Raw genomic sequence first — 19,211 nt, 5'->3', positions numbered from 1 at the left:
GAAAACATTTTTCTGCAACAGAAGAAAGCTGCAATCATGTGCACAAGTTTGGAGCATTTAGGGCTTTCCATTAATAAAACAAATTATTTTTAGAAGTCACAGAGGAAACACTAACAGCTTTCAAGTAGAACAGTGCTTAAACTCCCAAGGCAATTATATAATTACTCATTTTTTAGACAGAACATGATGTTACACAATATTGGAATTGAACAATGACAGTCTCTTGAGTAAGTCAGTATTTAGATATGCAGTACACACATTTTTATGGTGGTCCAGATAACCTAGTGAACCATTAGGATATTTTGACACCAAAAAAATTATAACAGATCAACTCCTGTAAGACTTCTGTTAAATTCCTCATGAAATCCTGAAGCGTTCAGCACCAAATGCTAGATGGATTTTCAACCAAATGACTCAATGATCAAGCCAATGACTGAAAATAGCTTCAGCTAGTCACCTGCCTGAGCTTTCCTGTCTGCTCCTTCCCCAAAGGAGCTTCCGCAGCACCATGGGGTGAAGCTCAGTGGTTAGGGCTGAGAGAAAGGAACAGACCACATGAAGCATCGAGCCTGTAGTCCCCTGTGGTAAGGCAGCCAGTGGAAGACTCCTTGAGTACCAAACCACATCCCGTTCCTACTCTGTAGCATTCACTCTAAGTGATATTCAATTATCTGCCAACTAGATTCAAATTTTTACTCCCATTTAATTACCTTTTTCCGAAGGAGGCTTGTGAGTAATATTTTGAAATTAGAGCACTAATCACAGAAGCATTAAGGTTGGAAAAGCCCTCCAAGATCATCTGGCCCAACCACCCCCTACCACCAATGTCACCCACTAACCCATGTCCCTAAGCACCACGTCCAACCTTTTCTTAAACACCCCCAGGAACGGTGATGCCACCACCTCCCTGGGCAAAGTTAAGATGTTTCAAACATATCACATCAATTTAGCAGTTTAGTATATATAAATAATATAGTACCTAGATTGTGGAAAACACAGGTTTGCAGCACTTCAACAAATGAACTAGTTTTCACTTGATCATCAGAAAATGAAACTGTGACATCAGTGTTGATGTGATTGCAAAAAAATATGCAAATTCTACATATACAAGCAATATAGACATACTTTGACTTATCACAGAGTTGCTTAAGACAGAATTACATCATCAACGTGCTCATTCACAGAAGTCATCAATTTTATCATTGATGAAATTCAACAGTAAGTGTTGCATCCATCTGATCAGACTGAATGCAAATCAGCTACATGGCTGCAAGTTTTAGCCAAGCAAATAAGTTACCATGGCTTTCTCCCTTCTCACTCTTTCCTCATCTTGCTTCTAATCAGCTTGTCTGAATGTATTTGAGTTTCTACAAGTTATATTATCCCTCATTTCTTAGAGGCTTCAAAAGGCAGATAAGGAAGGAAAGAACGTAGGGAAGAAAACATGGTCTTCAGAAAGAAGTTCTTAAATAAAAGTTGCAAATATTGACTAGTCGTGGCTTTAGTGCTATTTAATGTTTGCTACCCCCATAAATCCTGCTTCCTTACCAAGGTGTGGCAAGAGACTAATGTAGATGTTACCTACATATTAAAGAACACTGCCATCCTGCAGACAGATCTGCCAGTCATCCTCACTCAACATAAAGGAAAAAACATTTTCCTCCATTCATTCACTTTTTCACTGCATCTGTTCCATAACTTATGGAATTACATGAATTTTTTTCTTGAGCAAAAGAAAAAATATATATAAGGGAAGTGGGAGTTTAAGTTCTAACAGAAACCAGTTAAAATTTAACTGAACATGAATGGCAATTTGAACATTTTCACCCATAAGTGCAAACCAAAGAATTCAGAGAAGTGACAAAGAAAAAACAAGAAACATTCTCACAGTTTGTGGAACACAATTTCCAACAAACAATGAACTCCAAATCATCACCCATAGTTTGTGTATACGTTAGGATAAGTACCATACGCTTGCCTGAAAAAATAATGCAAATGAATGGTCCAGGGTCATCTCAGAGGAGCTTAAAAAACTGTTGTAAGTATTTCTAGAATACAGTGAAAGTGTCCATGGTCTCCTTACCTGTTGGCCTGTCAGGAACTCCCTCCTCCCCCACCCAACAGTATATAACTAGCCATATCTTGGCATTCGGCACTCAAGTTACTGAACAAAATAATGCTATCGTTCTGTTGTACTTGTATCAATACAATGAGAAAACAGATTACCATAAGATTAACCAGACATCTTTTAATTTAGAGAAACCAGATTTTAATCTAGTTGTCCCATCTGACAACTAGACCATGCTAACGAACAGGTACACACCAACATCATATTAACAGGCATTTGTAGCACAAGGGAAAAGATGCCATCCTTGATCATGTGGCACTGCAAAACATCGCCACTCCTACCTATTAGTGCAGGGTTATTGTGTAACAAACCTACTGGGAAGGAAGCAGCTTGCACACAGGTTTCACAACCTTGGTCAACACATCAACTCCAGAAACATCTCTGTGCTGAGGTATCCTCTGGCGTACCAGTCCCAAGTCTGTAATTCTGTTTTACAGTTGCAAATAATGCCTTATCAGAGTTGGTATAACCAAAATTTAACTTCAAAACACAGCGATAACTTTTGCAGCTTACTCTGGATTTTGCATATTTTATTACAAGTGCATGACAGGTACCCATTTTGGCCAGAACTTGCAGCTTTATGCACGCCTTCTTTTTAACATTTAAATGCACATCCAGGTCAATCTGTCACAATTCTCAGCAGTAGATACCTTCTACGAAAATACTGCACGAAAGGATGCAGCAGATACAATCTTCTTACTTAAGCTTCTGTTTCAGTTAACGTGCTGATGAATCCTGACTTCCCACAGCTGGGTCTCTTCCACGAGGACGTCAGTACCCTTTCTTTCCTCTGAATCTTGCCCTGGCATCCAACTGAAAATTGAAGGCAATATATTAGGATCCCACTACATTCTACAAAAGAAATATTTCAGAGCACTTATCCTGATGTTACTAGTGAAAAAATAGCATAAAGTACAAAATAAGGCAGAAGTCCCTGTACAGAAAATGAGTGATATAACCAACAAGTCATATGGTTTTTCCAGTGTCCTGGTTTCAGTTAGAACAGAATTAATTTTCTTCCTAGTAGCTGGTGGAATGCTGCCAGCCGGGTTAAACCACGACATCCAGTTAAACAGATATTATACTACCTTAAATCTCATACAAAGTTAAAATGAAGTGGTAAGGACCCTGTGCATTCTGAAATAAACACTATAACACCACAAATAAAGAACAGCATTGGGGGCCGGCAAGGAACACATGAAAACAAAGGAGTGTAAATCTGCTTAAAGCTTTTTATTTTTTTCTCCCCACAAAAAACTGATGAGTGGAATGAGAAAAATTCAGGTTGGGTTTCAGTGAGAGTCACTGGAAATGTCAGTGAGGACAGGGATAACAAATACAGGAAGTGTCAGGGAAAAAAAAAAAAAATCAGTAAAAACTGAAATAAATTTTCAGCCTATTAAAACTTCAAGTTCATTCCCGGCAGTTATAAAAAACAACATTTAATAGATGGCAAGTCAGTAAAGCTAAAATATAATCTCTCACGCAAACCCTACTGAAACTAAATTGCAAGTTCTTTCCCAATAAAGCAGAAAAACATACTTTGATCTTGATAGAGTTCTTCTGAATTTAGATAGTCTTGAAGACTGCAGATATAGATTGCAATTGAGCCACATCCAGATATTAGATTAAGGCAGTATCTTATCTCCAATAACTGACCCTCTTTCAGAATTCAGAGCTGCAGCAAAATTAAAGAGCTAACCCGCAATGGGCTTGTCCAATAACCAAGCAACTTCTGTTTTAAACACCGTTGCTACTTTTACATCTGAAGTGTACTAACATTTACAGTTGCATTTATTTTCTACCTTTGTATAAAGTACTCTTTGGGCCTCACTGTTACATCAAGTAACAGCTTTGGCAAAGCTGTGTCACAACCATTTACAGAGTTAAGAGGACAGGAAAAACATCACTCTTCATCCTCAGAATTTGGAGCAGTTAAATGGAAGCAGGTCAGAGCCAGGCCTCTTCCCGCATGACTGGGACACTTTGCATGAACACTTGTTTCACCAGGCTTGCTTAATGATCTACAGACAGAAACACAGACCCACCACCCAGAGACACATGTATTGCAGCTGCAGTATCAAATGGTAGATATTTGAAGTATCACATACGTAGCATATCTTTATGTCCATACAAATAACAATTTGTCACTATATGGATTAATGCAGTTCGTACAGGACAGGATGTTCAGGTTGGTTTACAGCTGTATATCCCCCACTAGGTATCACAATTGGCTTAAAAAGAGAAGGGGGGGAGCTTTTATTACTAGTGTTTACAAAGTTTTGATACCATCTTTACCATGACTCAGCTATTTTAAATGCTACGGAAACACAAGCAAAGTGTTTCTGGATAAGGAACTCATACCAAAACCGGGGAAACATCATCTAATTACATTTTTACAACTGGTTTCTCACTACCTTTCTTGACAGCTCACTTAATAAAAAACAGGAACTCCTGCTCTTCTGAGTCCTCAAAAAAAAAAAAAGAAAAAAAAAAAAAAAAAAAAAAAAACACCAGTGACTGCCTACCTTCAAATGCAGAAGCCTGCATCAGTGGTGAAAGTCCCTTTCAGCAGGACATCCTTCTAACTACACAATTCTCTACACACATTTTTTCCAGTGACCTCACAGAAAAAAAATATTAGCCTAAGTCAATATCTTAAGACTACATGATCCATAAATAGTGCTTAAATCAAAGCTTTGCTGAAAGCAATACTGAGAATGTGCAACTCATTTACCTTAGCTGCCACATTTTAAGTCTGATTCCATGTAAATGTGCTTCTCTTCCAGCTTATTTGCTCTACAAGTGTGCTGTTCTCAATGAGAACAGTGGGCAATATTCAAAGTTTAAAGGAGATTTAGAGGCAAGAACTGCCCTGCTTAGTGACACCAGCTTTACTGAAGTGTTTTGTTTAAAAAATAATCAAGGAGAGGGACAGAAAGCAGCCCGGCTGCTAGCGAAAGAAGCCACACGGGCACTTACCATCGACCTTTTGCACGCAAAAAACGTGTTTTGCAAGCTTCTACAGTGTCCTTCCCTCAAGCATTGCCTGGGGCTTTTGTTCTCCTGTTGGGCGACAGAAAAAGGGGTTATTGCCTTTATCTTTCGCGGACCTCCCGCAGCTCGGGGAAGCTGTGGCTGAGGAGAAGGGCTGGGGTCGGTGCCCCCCCTCACCTGCAGCACGCAGGGGCTCTCCAGCAGGCACTGCCGCAGGTCCTCCCGCACCCCCCCGCAGGCCCGCCCGTCCTCCTCCTTCTCCTCGTAGTACTTGGGCATGGCGGCTCGGAGCAGCCCCCTCAGCGCTCTCTCTGACCGCGACGCCCCTCACCACCGCCACCACCGCCATCGCCACCGCCCTCAGGCGGCCGCCGCCATCTTAGCGCTTCCCTCAGCGGGCGCGGCGCAGGCGCGGGGCGGCGGTGGCGGAGGAGGAGGAGGCTGCGGGTGAGGTGGGGGGCGCCGGGGGGACCCCGCTGCCGCTCCCCGAGGGGCTGAGGAGAGCCGGGGTCCCGCCGCCCCCGGCCGGCTCTGCCTTGCCGTGAGGGGGTGCGAGCCCTGGGGGGGGTGCTGCGGCTGGGGGATGAGGGAGAAGGGGGGAAGAAGGGGGGAAAATGAGGAGCAGGGGGGGTGGGCGACGTGCTGGGGTGGGGAGGGGGTCGCGAAATGGCCGCCCCCGCGGAGGGGGGGTCGCGAAATGGCGGCCCCCGCGCTCGCCCCTTCCCCCCCGGGGCCTGCGTGAGGCGAGCTAAGCCGTGGTAATTCCCCCCCTAGGTGCAGGTGCGGGTGTGGGGACGGGTCCCGGTCGCCATGCTGCCCACCACCTCCTCCGGTGCCCGCAGCCAGGGCAACGGGGCGCTGAGCCCCCGCGACGCGGCCCGGCACACGGCCGGCGCCAAGCGCCACAAGTACCTGCGCAGGCTGCTGCACTTCAGGCAGATGGACTTCGAGTTCGCCCTCTGGCAGATGCTCTACCTCTTCACCTCGCCGCAGAGGGTCTACAGGAACTTCCACTACAGGAAGCAGACCAAGGACCAGTGGGCCAGGGACGACCCCGCTTTCCTGGTGCTGCTCAGCGTCTGGCTCTGCGGTGAGTGCGGGGGGGATCCGCCTTTATAGCCCCTTCTGGCCCCTGGGGAGGAAAGGCCAGTCTGTGTGGAGTATCTCCTAATCAGAGTAAAGTAAAAAAGGCCTTTCTGAAGCTAGAAAACCACCAGCATAGCTGTAGTTCTTCTGGACAAATCTGTTTCAACTCGCCTCTTCCTGTATTCCAAACCAGCTGCTTCCCTGTAGCCTCACTGACAATAACAAAAGCCACGTCACGTAGCAGGGTTTTGCTTAAAAAGTACTGAGCATCTGGTTTATCTGAACGTTATACTGTTTTTGCAATATAGGCCTTAAGAGACGTTCTGTATATTGCAGAAGTACACTAAAGAATCATAGACTATCCCGAGTGGGAAGGGACCCATAAGGATCATCACGCCCAACTACACACAGTCTCTCACATATAATTGCTAGACTGAATTGAAAACTCCCTAAGAAGTATTACCCTCTTCTACATAGCACATTGCTGTTACTTATATCAAAGCTGTTAACTCCAAAATCAAAATATGTATCACCAGATAAATGGTTTTAGTTAACAATGGGCTTTTACGAAACAAAGAATATTCTGCTGTAGCGTTGTGTAAATTTTTAAAATAGTTGGGAGGGCAAGAGGGTTTGGTGTTAATTCGCACTTGGGCTTAATATTAGCATTCTTCAATTTGTAAAGGAGTTATAAACTAATTGTGATGCACCTAGTATTTGGTGGAAAAAAATGACCTGTTGGGCTGAAGAAATCACAAGGTGAAAAAAGAAAACTGGAGATTTCCTAGCAGCATGCTCAAAAAAAAAAGAACATTGATTTACCGTCTCATCCTCTCTTTTCTGCAGTTAACTTCAATAATATTTTCTTCTCTTTTTAGTGTCCACTGTAGGGTTTGGATTTGTGCTGGACATGGGGTTTTTTGAAACAATCAAGCTGCTTCTTTGGGTTGTATTCATAGACTGTGTAGGTGTTGGTCTCCTGATAGCAACTTTAATGTGGTAAGTATGAACGTCTGAAACTGAGTTCAGTATTGCTGTTGGGACACTGATAGTCTTCTGCTGTTTGCAAGACACTTGGTTCCCTCTTTGGGGCAAAATTATAAAGTAAATTGTAGTGTTGACTAAAGGCTTTGTGCTGTTGATAGAGTTATTTTAGAATTTGCTTTTTTTTATAATAATAAAAAAAAAAAGCATGGTTTTCTTTACTGTTTCCTGGAGAAGATGATTAATAATCAGTCTGTATTATGATGAACATTTCATACTGTGTTCTTTCTTCCTGAGCTGGTTGGCCTTCAGCAATAATTCCAGATCAGAAAGTTGGTGATCAAAAAAGAAGCTTAATTCCTTAATTTGGTTGAATAGCTTGGTTAAGCAACGTAAACCTGAGGATAATTATGTTTAAGTAGGGTGGTATAAAATTGGTCTGTCCTTCTTGCTGAAGATTTTAGCTATTATTTCCACTATAAGCAATGTCTCTCTTTAATATCTTTATTGATGATTTGGATGAGGGAATTGAGTGCACCCTCAGTGAGTTTGCAGATGACACCAAGCTGGGGGGAAGTGTTGATCTGCAGGAGGATAGGAGGGCCCTGCAGGGGGACCTGGACAGGTTGGGTTGATGGGCAGAGGCCAGCGGGATGAGGTTCAATATGGCTAAGTGCCATATTGTGCCTTTGGTCACAACAGCCCCATGCAGTGCTGCAGGCTTGGGGCAGGGTGGCTGGAAAGCTGTGCAGAGGAAAAGGATCTGGGGGAGCTGGTTGATGTTCTGAACATGAGCCAGCAGTGTGCCCAGGTGGCCAAGAGGGCCAACAGCATCCTGGCTGGTATCAGGAACAGTGCAGCCAGCAGGAGCAGGGAGGTGATCGTCCCCCTGTGCTCTGCTCTGGTGAGGCCGCACCTCGAGTGCTGCGCTCAGCTTTGGGCCCCTCACTACCAGAAGGACATCGAGGCCCTGGAGCGAGTCCAGAGCAGGGCTACGAAGCTGGGGAAGGGCCTGGAGCACAAGTCCTGTGAGGAGCTGCTGAGGGAATGGGGTTGTTTAGTCTGGAGAAGAGGCTCGGGGGGGACCTCATTGCTCTCTGCAGCTACCTGAAAGGAAGCTGTGGGGAGCTGGGGGTCGGCCTCTTCTCACAGGTAACCAGTGACAGGACCAGAGGGAATGGCCTCAAGTTGCGCCAGGGGAGGTTCAGGCTGGCAATGAGGAGACATTTCTGCTCAGAAGGAGCAGTCAGGCACTGGGACGGGTTGCCCAGGGAGGTGGTGGAGTCACTGTCCCTGGGGGTGTGCAAGGAGAGGTTGGACGTGGTGCTTGGGGACATGGTTTGGTGGGTGACAGTGGCAGTAGGGGGGTGGTTGGACCAGATGATCTTGGAGGGCGTTTCCAACCTTAGCTGGAAAAGTCAGGAATCAGATACATATGAGAATGGCAGCTGACAGATGAAAGGCCCACCTCATCTTCTGTCCCGTCTGGGGCATTAGCCCATAAAGTGCCTGAGGAGGAGCATTCAGTGTAACACTTCCTGAAGTAGACTCCTAGAATCAGTAATAGCTTTCTTCTCCTCCAGCAGTTTGTGTCTCAGGCTATGCTGTCCCAAACCAGAAATACTTCTGCATCTGCTGGGTTTCCTCTGTCCTTGAGTTAGCTTCCTACAGGCCTAAATACCAGTCACCTGGCTCCACTTTGGTTCAAGTCCTTTCTTCCTGTACAGACTCACCTTTTCTGCAAAAGCTTCCCGCGTTCCCAATGAATCTAAACCTCTTTTTGCCTTGCTTTACTCTGCATCCAGGGTCTGCCTCTTCCTGACCCTTCTTTTGGTACAAAGAGTATTTCAGGGAAATTTACCACAAAATTTGCAGTCTCAGCTTCTGATTTCTGAGCATGTATTGACTTCTTGTTCCACTTGTAAAAGGGATCATTTTCCTGATGTCTAGACCTTAAGCTGAAGAAAATGTAAAGTCTCGAGGTTTGTCCTGTAGTCTAAAGCACCAGCAGCGCTCATTGTTGGGTGTCTTTCTCCCATATAACAGAACCCTCAGAGCACAGAGTTAGGATCACGTATGGCTGACTCTCAGGCCAGTGTTTTGTCAGTCAACTCCAAAGCTCTGTGTTAACTGTGTTCTCAAATGTAGGTTCTCTGCGTCAAATGTAGGTTAACTGTGTTCTCTTTGTGTAGGTTCATTTCCAATAAGTACTTGGTAAAGCAGCAGAACAGAGACTATGACGTAGAGTGGGGATATGCCTTTGATGTTCACCTGAATGCCTTCTATCCACTTCTAGTCATTCTGCACTTCATCCAGCTGTTTTTCATCAATTGTAAGTAGACTTCTTGTGTCTTCTCTGCTCTAAAATCGTGCTCAACCGCAACAGCTGAGAGCAGTTGTTTCTTTCAGATGTCATCATATCTGACTCAGTCATTGGATATTTTGTCGGGAACACCTTGTGGCTGATTGCAATTGGCTACTACATCTATGTGACATTCCTGGGATACAGTGGTAAGTATCTGACTGAAAGGAAGAGCATCATGTTAGTCTATTTGAGTTGAGTCTGTTAATTTGTCAAGCAGAGGCTCAGCTGGGCGTTGAAGTTACTCTCCCTGGTAAAAGAAGTTTGACAAAAAGGTACATTTTCAGATGGGTAAAGAGCAGCAGGCTTTATGTTCTTCGCTGTACCAGCCTGGTGTTCTTTTAGACCTGTAACAACTTAACTCGCTTTTCTTTTTCCTCTGGAAATCCACTTCAAAATGTTTGCACTGGATAAAAACTCTGTATCGAGTTGAAGTGTACAGTTTTAGGTAAAACAGTTTCTTGGGACTTTACCTGTACTGCTTAAGTCAAGTACTCTTAAGTCGGTGGTGATAGTAGGACTGAGAGGATAGAGGTGAACAGCCTGTTCTTCTAAGAAATATGGCAGAGGGGTGGGCACTATTTTTTCTTGCTGTTTTTCCCCAAGGCCATTCTAGATGAAGCACCTTTTTTGGAATAGCAGTACTTTACACACGCTTCGGTGTTGTTTCTTTTGCAGCATTACCATTTTTGAAGAACACAGCTATTCTTTTGTACCCTTTTGCACTTCTCATCATGCTCTACTTGATCTCCTTAGCATGTGGATGGAACTTCACCAAGATGCTTTGTTCCTTCTATAAATACAGAGTGAAATAAAACCAGGACTTCACCAATCTAACGTTTATTTTGGTTTTATCTTAGCTGTCTGGATGATAAAGAAAAACAGTTAAGAACTTATTGTAAATGGTTGTAAATTTCTCTTTATTGTAGATAATTGTGTAAAAAAAAGTTTGAAGTGTCATTTTTATTAAAATATTTACAACAGTAAACATGTTAGCAAGTTTGTTCAAATACTTTTGCCGTACATTCCTAAAAACAATTGTACACTGTAACTTAAATTTAACTGCAACAAGTCTATTTAGCGTAACTCTTACTGCAGCTATTTTACACATACTGGCAGAAGCTCTACGTTGCTAGGGTTTCAAATGACACCAAAGAGCAGTTTTACAGAAGAAGAATATTGGAATACCTTGCCTCGGGATTGCGTGAAAGTAGAACTCCTAATAGTGTTGCAATGGTAAAGCAACAACTAGCTCTAGGTACAGAACCGTCCTTTCCTTTCGTGAAAGAACTCTAGATCACTTTATTTTTGTGATTACTTCAACTATACATGGACAATGCTGGCACACAGAAGAAACATTGATGAAAGGCACAATTAACATGACCCCATATCAGGTTTCCAAATATAGCAGCAAGTTTTTAAACCTAATCTAAAGAAGTCCACTGGGTATTATTACATCCACTGTTACGAGTGGCGTGTTAATGAGAAGGGAAGGAGAGTCCAAGTTAATTTGGCCACACAGGCTTATGGCAATGCCTACGGCTGTGAAGTCCACAAGGCAGGAGTATAAACTGACCGTCACAAACACCTTCCGGAAAATGAAGATGAAAGTTCTCCAAAGATTGTGTTCAATATGAAACATGAGTACTAGGATTCAGTTTCAAAAACAACGCGAGAGTAAACTGGATACAGTAAGACTTAATATTCCAGTACTAGAACTTGATCTCTAAGGAAAAGCCACGTTTACCTTAAAATACCAAATATGCTGGCAGTGCATCTTACAGTACTGTGTGTTTCAGCCACTGTTAAGGCTTGAAGAGAATTGTGTTCCCCTCCCAGCAGACACCGAGCGAAGTTCCCCTCTGCAGAAGGAGAGCACTGAACCACGGATCCAGGGAAGGCTAAGGACTCCAGTTACCACCTCATCTGCCCTGGCTAAACGTACGAGCTCCTGTCCTGCAGGCAGTTTCGGCCTAAACTGTGCAGTGTTCCCTACCAGGAATCCTAGCACCAGCCATCACCCACTCAGGGACATTCAGCTCTGAACGTTTTCCATGTTTAGTGCCTTCCGGTGTGATACCATTGTAATCAATGGAGGATTTGGGGCCTTTAGAGATACTGGAGTTTGTCCCCTCAAAACAAGGCTTCATAGATCTCAAAATTAAGCTCCCTGAAGGGGTAGCTGCTCACTGTCTGCAGTAGGAATCAGCAAAACCCTTAGGAGAACACCAGGGTCAAAAAGCAACACTCAGAGAACAATTCATTATGGCTGGGGGGTGTTTTTAAATGAGTAATCAATGCTAGCCTGAAAACACCAGTTGCTTAAAAGTCTTTCAGCATTATGCTGGTGATTGTAATGATGATATGAAACGTAGGGCTGTCTCCCATTACTACTACAGTTACTTGCCTTAGCTTTTCCATAACGCATCCTTCCTGGTAGGAACAAGTATAGAACTGAAGGCTGATTTATTTCAGAGGAGTAAGGATTGAAAAAACATGATTCTTTTTTAGAAAATTAATGTTTTGCCAAGTTAGAAGCAAACTACAAATTACTACAATATTTCATTTGCAGCATTTCCAACAAAAAACAAGCACTATTGAAATGATACATATTTGAAAAAAAAATATGAAAGAAAAATATTACTAATTCATAGGGTTTTGCCAAAGACTAGTCATACTCCAGCCCATTCAAGGAATCACGTATCACATGGGCAAAGTATAAATCGCTTTGCTCGTAACTGACTCAAGATATTTAAAAATTTCTTTTGGAAGAGCTAGAAAAGCAGTGCTATAACAAGAGTCTAGTCTGTCATTGGTCTATGGGAAACATTTAATTTTTCTAAGCCATGTTTCCGTTAAGAAACAATAAATGTGCCTATAGGAATATTTTCTATCAATGCCAACAAATGGTTGAGATGTCTGCAAAAGCATGAAGCCTTACACAGAGTTTTAGAAATACTCTTCAGTTGTTTTGTTTTTAAAGTATTAACTTGGGATCACATCCTGCTCACAAAGGTTTCAACAAGTCTACCCACCAAACGAGCAAAGCAAGATTATACTGAGTCTTATATTTCCTTGGTTCAGAGCAGTCGTGATCAGCTCAGAAAAGCCAGTGCTGTAATCAGCTGCTCTGTTTATCATCTAATACATGAAGTTAAGAATAATTTGTCCAGAAAATGAAGTTTTCGGGTAATAATTTTGGCTTCTTTTCTGAGGCTTTAACAACATCAGAAGGAGCTAATAGCATAATGCAGTTTATTTTGAATCACTTTCTACTACTTGATTACTACTATAAGATCCACTGACCTACTGGGGATTTTTAAGACCATAACAAAAATAGTTTGAAGTTAACTAAATGTAGGAAAAAACTCCCCCAAAATCAGGTAATTGGTTTAAGGTGCTGAGAGGAACTCTTGTGGTAATAACGTAACGTGTGACATATGTAAGACAGACGAGCCCATTCGGAGCAGATCTGGTCACAGAGGACCCAAGCTAGTCACTGTTGAGGCAAACAGCTGAAGCTTTCTTATTTCAAGCATAATTCCAGGAAGGAGACTTGCACTTCATTAGACTGACGAGGATGAGAATTTGAAAGTTTGAAAACCCAAAATAGCTGTCTGTAGAGATAATTTCCAAGCAAATTTGCAGAACTTCCTGAAAACACCAAGCCTGATTTACCTGAATCTCCAGAACATGATTTGTATTAATGTGGCACAATTATTTCAATAGTACAGATGCTCAAGAACATTGCAAGTGTCAAAGGAGCCCTGAGTATTTCCAATTCCTTCTAGCACAATGCAATAAAAATGCAATAACCTTTATGAAAAGCAAACCGACCAACCAACCGTACTTTATCAAGCACTAGTTAATTTGTTGCTTCTGATACATTTCATCTTGGTGTTCTTGAGATCTAAATACAATGGTAACACCAGAGTTCTGCAATCAGTGTTGGAAGGGTTCAGTGTGATTAGGTGTATTTTCGATGATTCATCTTAACTACTACGAAACATCAGGAATGGTGATGCTTTGAGAGTAAGCACACAGCATCCTTGATAAATGGTACCAGTAAACTTACAAACTCACAGAAAAAGATGAAAGCCACTACCAACAGAACTACTTATTTTAAGAAACTGCAGTATCTAATGTACTTCTGCAATCTAAATTGTAGTAAATAGCTACAGCCTACCTCATCTGCATCATTCATTCACAGGCACAGCTGAGAAGAAAACATAAATACTTCCTTAGACCTTTGCTAGCTTATCTGTGATAAAAAGCCACTGGTAATAATTTGATGGAATAGCATTGTACATACAACAAACCAGGCTGTGCATCATACCAGGCTAGATTTGGGTAGGATTCTGAGCCTATTGCCTTACCTTCCTTACTTCAAGAATAAACTCTATGTATGAGGCCAGTGCTTAGCTTGTCCACAGTCTCTGTGGGCAAGGCAAGCTTTCCAGGTAAAATATTTTATTTATAGCATCCGATATAATCAGAAAAAAAGTAAACAAGGCCTGCTTAGTAGCTTCCTTATTTTTTCAACTTACACCAGTTCGTCTAAATAGAAGATCTTACTTCCGTGTACAAATCTAATCGGTGTTCTCAGACGACATAGCTAAAAGAAAATGACTACGGTCTGTAGAAGTAGTTAAGCTTTACAAACCTTACAAACTTGAATACTGCTGAACTGCCTAAGATACCATTAGCCAGGAAGGCAGAAGAAAACACAAGTTGACTCCATATCCCAGTGGTGATGGCTCTCAGCTTGCACTGATGAAGACTCAGGTTTAGGTTCCTAATCCTTGTTAATAGGTCATGAAAAAGAGACCAAACCCATTAGAACATTCCTGCTGGAGACACGAATTCAAGATCCCTGCCCTAGTTTAGGGACCCCGCAGCAGTTTTCCATGTCTGTGCCCTGGCCACAGAGCTGTTGGGGATAAGGGAGTTCCTCCACCCTGCAAGAACTGTGCCACCTTTCCAGACGTCAGCGCAAGGAGGCCGGTTCACAGCAGCTGAGAATCCCCAGGCCAGGGCAGCAGCCCCCCTCCAGTGTCACTCAGGCACTTCATTCCTAGTGAAGAGGAGCTCCTGCCTCTTTCCTTCCCGACCATTTCTGACTGGGTAACTTAAATCTTTCCATGCCTGTGTCCTTTACACATTAGCACCTAAGCAGAACTCAAGAACAGTGGCAGCATTAGTACTGCAACAAATCCACTCTGGATTTAATCCGAACCATTTCATGTTCCTGACAGAGTTTCTGATTCAAGATCACTGTTGTTTCCCTTGAAACGAAAAGGCAGGGTACTAACTTGAGGCCAAATTCAGTTCTTAGTAAAATTAGTGCGAGTTATTACACTGATCGATAAAAAGAGTCAAACTGAAACCTTTTTCTTGAACAATGGAACAAAATAAAAGTAAACCAGAACTATTCACTGGCACGTATCTAAAATAAATACTGCAATAACTGCTTAAGAGGATACTGCTGTAGATCAAGTATACCTAATTACTACTAACTCTTTTTAAAGAGGTTAACCTCTGTCACTCCAAGGAAAGCTGGGGACTGATTTTTGTAGTACAGAAAATGAATTTGTCCAGGCTAGGAAATGTCTAAAAAGATTTTTTTTTTTCTTTTTCCTCTTCTTTTTTTTTTTTTTTTTTTTTTTTTTTAAGAAAGAACAGTTAGGAATTGAAAAATCCTTCTAAAATGCAATGGATTAAATCTAAAATCACTGCAGATTTAGTACATAATATGAAATAAGACATTTCAACATGCTCTCCATGTGGCTACAAACTGTACATAGTGGAAATTCATAGCTCCAAAGAATAATGCTCTTCAGAACTCTGTTAATGCCACTGAACATAATTCAGATTCTGTGTACAAAACTACATAATTTAGAAACTTAATCTATTTTTTTTTTAAACATGGCAGTATATTTGAAATATGGTATTAATTTATGTTTGCATCTCCAAAGAAAAATGTAGAAAGATAACTTAAACTAGAGAATTCATAAAAAAAACTATATCAATTTAAAATTTTACTGCATAAAAATATGTACTTTTCAAATTATTTTAATAAATTAAATATCCCTAACATTTTTAATATATATCCCTGACAATCTATAAAAGAGGGTTCTTGTTATAGAAAATAAATGGAACTCCGAAAGTACCCCCTTCATAAAACATATTTAACAATAATTATATTTTTCTTCTTCTTCCAGGAATGTAACAATATGTACAACTTCTCTATATTACTATACTATCAAAATAGTACAGATTAAGTGTAGTAGGGTTCTGCAACCGTAAGATGGTGAAGTCACATTAAAGTGGAGGGCAACCTAGGCCTCGGATGAACAATATCAGTGTGGAGCATCAGTTTCTGGATGGATCAGACAAGAAGGGATAAATACAATCTTCTCATCTACAGTAGATTTCACAAGAGGTAGAGTTCAAGTGAAAATGAAAGAAATTTGGGATAAGGTGCATGCTCAGTATTTTCAATTTATGACTTGTTAAGGATGTCAGATTTTACAGGAAAAGTTTTCAAGGATTCTTTCTTTTTCCTCTAGAGCAGAATTCGATGATCAGTTTGTAATCTTTTTAATATGGATCTGAAACAAAGAAATCAGAAATAAAGTTATATTTTAAGGACACTGTGGTTCTCTTAGTAATCAGAGGTAAATGTTCTCAGCGCTAGCTAAAATTCTGAGTGTCAAACACACCGAAAGAATGAAATCTCACATTTGCCTTTTTATTTTTTAAAAAATATACCACCTCTCACCTCATTCAGAATCGCCCATACTGCTGAATTTTGTATTACTGAAAGCCGGAATGACGAAACAGGGTTTAGGCTGGGGTCAACTGTTCCTTCAGCTATACCGTTTTCAAATTTCCCTGCAAAAGAAGTGAAAGCATATCCTCCATTAACTCCTCTTAACAAAGTACAGGATCTATGCCCAGAAAAATGCATCTACATGGGACACCATTCATGCCCAATGTACTCCCATTTAAAGAATCCTCAATTATATTAGGATGGATAAGAATCCAATTTAAAAGCCTAGTTAGAATTTAGACTTAAAGTATGCATATGATAAAAATAAGCTTGCTTTCATTGTAACAGGGATGCCCAACCTATGTCCAAGAAGCTAAATACAACCCATGAGTAAAATTTCTCCTCCTTGGAACGGGTATCCTGCCACTTGCCCCAGCAGCTGCTTGGCTATGGAAACGCCAATCTCATCCCACAACAAGAGAGCTGATCGTCTGCTTGGAGGGTTGGTTCAAGCCCAGACCCTGACGGCACACACTCAAGCACAACAGCTCACAGAGAGGCACTTGTGCAGTCACAGGACATAAGAGGTGATCTTAAGCAACCTGGAGATGCCTCTACACTAACTTAAGTGTATCTGCTCTGGCAGAGAAGTTGGGTGTAGCTGCAAACCAAGTAAGAGTGGCGCTAGAGCATCAGTCTCAAAGAAGAAATATCAGAAGCAATAGTAAGGAAAGCCTACACAAGGTCACACACCCAAAATGAAGGATGAAAAAACTCATTTTTAGGTTTGTCTTGTTTTTAATTAAAGTGTCTCAATGTGTGCAAAAGTAACAAAATACGTCTTCCTACATGTATAACAGAAAAGCACTGCTGTCTGTGTCATACCTATCCTGAAGTAACCATCCTCTAGGCGTTTGTCTTTGGTTTCTTTGCTCAATACCAATTCTTCATTCTACGACAACAAAGCACAGATAAGATCATTTATTTTGACATACAACTTTGCCAGTGAAAGTCAAGTGTGTATCCAGCATCCACCCATTCTAAATAATTACGAACAAGCCTAGAATAGTTACTTATAGCCTCAGACAAACCAACACAGAAATGAAAAAGCAGCAGTGCTCCAGAACTGAACTGTATTTGGCTTCAAGGTAGAAAAAGGAAGTAGTTCAGGTGCCCCACTTAACTGATATGCTAATTGCCACATGAACAGAATACACAGCAGATACTGGCACACAGAGCAGAAGAAAAGCAAAGGCAAAACCTTGCCTTCTTTTCCTGTGTCTGAGCCAGATTTCTCTCATGACAAATGAAGCTTGCAGCTCACGTTTTGATATAAGAATCTGGGCAAAATGAAAAGCCCTCAGACCAGCCAGGGAAGCATTTCAATTATCACCACCTTACTAAAAAGAGTGGATATCAATGAACTTCTTTAATAAGAACAGAAAAATGAAATTGTAGACCAGAGCTTCAGAAACAGCCTGGAAATTGCAAGCAGAATCACATGACCCAGTACTAAAAGACCCCCATAAAAATTTCCTAGGAATCAATTAAAAATTCTTGACAGGCCCAGGAGATTAAATCCATCAGCTTTTTGTTGTTTCCTGCTTTGAAGGGATGGTGCTGAAAAGCAGTTTGGTTTGGTTTTGCTCTGGTGGATTTTTATTTATTTACTGAGTGTGTTGCTTGACTTCCTTGACAAATCCAGTCTAGGAACACTTTTTTTAAGGATTCTTCCAGCCCCCAACCCGATTTCTGGTTATGGGGGATCAGAGTAGAAGTACGTGAATGGGCTTCTGGCTCTACTCAAGTCCATGTTGGAGAAATCCTTCTCTCAAAACAGCACCTATCGTTCTGCAGCTGCTGTCTCTGTACTGGTGACACCACTGGCTTAGGAATTGGCCAGGTACAGAATTTCTTGTTCACTTTTCCCCCCATGTTGCATCAATAGCAAGGGAAGTTTGGGACCATTATGTGCTTAATGGATGTCCCCATTTGAGGGGCATCCAAAAGCCAGACATAACCATTCCGTGATATCTTGGGGCCAGATGAGGGAAGGGCTGCTGCTGGTTTTATGGCTGAATATATTTCCTTGAGGAAAGGTATATCAGTTATCAGGAAAAATCAGTTATCAGGGAAAGGAACAGATTTAGAATCCAGACACTGAATTACCTATAAGGTACAGAGGTCTTGAGAAGCAAAATTGTTTAAATTATATAGTACAACATGATAGCCCAGGTATCATGTCATGTAACTACAATCAAACTTCTACTGGGAGATGGAGCTGGTCAGAAATCTGTATTTATTTTTTTTTCTCACTTCCAGGACAGTGGACTACAAGAATAGTGAAATGAATCCCTCCATGATCATTTGTGTTTGGTTGGTTGGTTTTTGAATAGCACTTAAAGCACAAATCTTAAGATACCCACATGAGGTGTATGGGAGAAGACAAATACTTTGCTGTTTTAAGACTAAATAAAATAAACCTATTTGAAGTAATATCTTAATCTTCACACATAGTTTTTGTGATATAAATGATCAGGTACTATATTCAGTTGAAGAAAAAGAACCTGTATCATCTGTTTTCAAGCAAGAATATACTCTAGACAGTATAGTGCCCTCCTAAAATAAAATTCAGACTTAGTCTGAGAATCCAGATACTGAAGTACCTATAAGGTATTTGTGGTATGGTTTAGATGCACGTCAATTCCTGAACCAAGAGGGTTTTTTGTTTGTTTGTTTTGTTTTTAATAAGTCAAAAAGGAGTTTGACATAGTTTTCCCATTTTCCAAAATACATTGGAGATGGCAGACTGGTTGGTTATTTTTTGTTTTAAATAGTAACAGTGAATTGGAAGAAAATGAGTTTGTTCACCTCCAAATTAC

The 19,211-nt window shown here is 41.3% G+C and overlaps 3 protein-coding genes across 6 annotated transcripts in view; 1 reads left to right on the top strand and 2 right to left on the bottom strand.

Annotated features, from left to right (window-relative positions):
* Positions 1–2,228: 2,228 nt before the first annotated feature.
* COA5 (cytochrome c oxidase assembly factor 5) lies at positions 2,229–5,535 on the bottom strand. Its single transcript, XM_084297791.1, has 3 exons — positions 5,303–5,535; positions 5,111–5,194; positions 2,229–2,941 (listed from the first exon to the last, which is right to left on the bottom strand). The coding sequence occupies exons 1-3, from the start codon at positions 5,402–5,404 to the stop codon at positions 2,900–2,902; spliced, it is 228 nt and encodes a 75-aa protein (XP_084153917.1). The 5' UTR covers positions 5,405–5,535; the 3' UTR covers positions 2,229–2,899.
* Positions 5,531–10,388, top strand: UNC50 (unc-50 inner nuclear membrane RNA binding protein). Of its 2 annotated transcripts, none has more exons than XM_084297779.1 (6): positions 5,531–5,572; positions 5,900–6,215; positions 7,090–7,210; positions 9,388–9,527; positions 9,605–9,706; positions 10,236–10,388. In XM_084297779.1, the coding sequence occupies exons 2-6, from the start codon at positions 5,936–5,938 to the stop codon at positions 10,370–10,372; spliced, it is 780 nt and encodes a 259-aa protein (XP_084153905.1). In that variant the 5' UTR covers positions 5,531–5,572; positions 5,900–5,935; the 3' UTR covers positions 10,373–10,388. The 2 variants fall into 2 exon arrangements, with proteins under 2 accessions (XP_084153905.1, XP_084153904.1); XM_084297778.1 differs by having other exon boundaries at positions 5,546–5,674.
* A 5,641-nt stretch (positions 10,389–16,029) lies between these two features.
* MGAT4A (alpha-1,3-mannosyl-glycoprotein 4-beta-N-acetylglucosaminyltransferase A) overlaps positions 16,030–19,211 on the bottom strand; it is a 68,469-nt gene continuing 65,287 nt past the window's right edge. For all 3 annotated transcript variants that reach the window (XM_084297751.1, XM_084297753.1, XM_084297752.1), the window contains 3 exons: positions 17,215–17,281; positions 16,339–16,451; positions 16,030–16,168 (listed from right to left, as the gene is read on the bottom strand). In XM_084297751.1, coding sequence (XP_084153877.1) covers positions 16,142–16,168; positions 16,339–16,451; positions 17,215–17,281 — 207 coding nt within the window. In that variant the 3' untranslated portion in view covers positions 16,030–16,141. The remainder of the gene's footprint in view (positions 16,169–16,338; positions 16,452–17,214; positions 17,282–19,211) is intronic.

The sequence above is a fragment of the Netta rufina genome, assembly GCF_964035555.1.
Source record: "Netta rufina genome assembly, chromosome: 1".
NCBI classification, from domain to species: Eukaryota; Metazoa; Chordata; class Aves; order Anseriformes; family Anatidae; genus Netta; species Netta rufina.
Note: the sequence above shows the minus strand (reverse complement) of the source record. Positions and strands in the feature narration are given on the sequence as shown.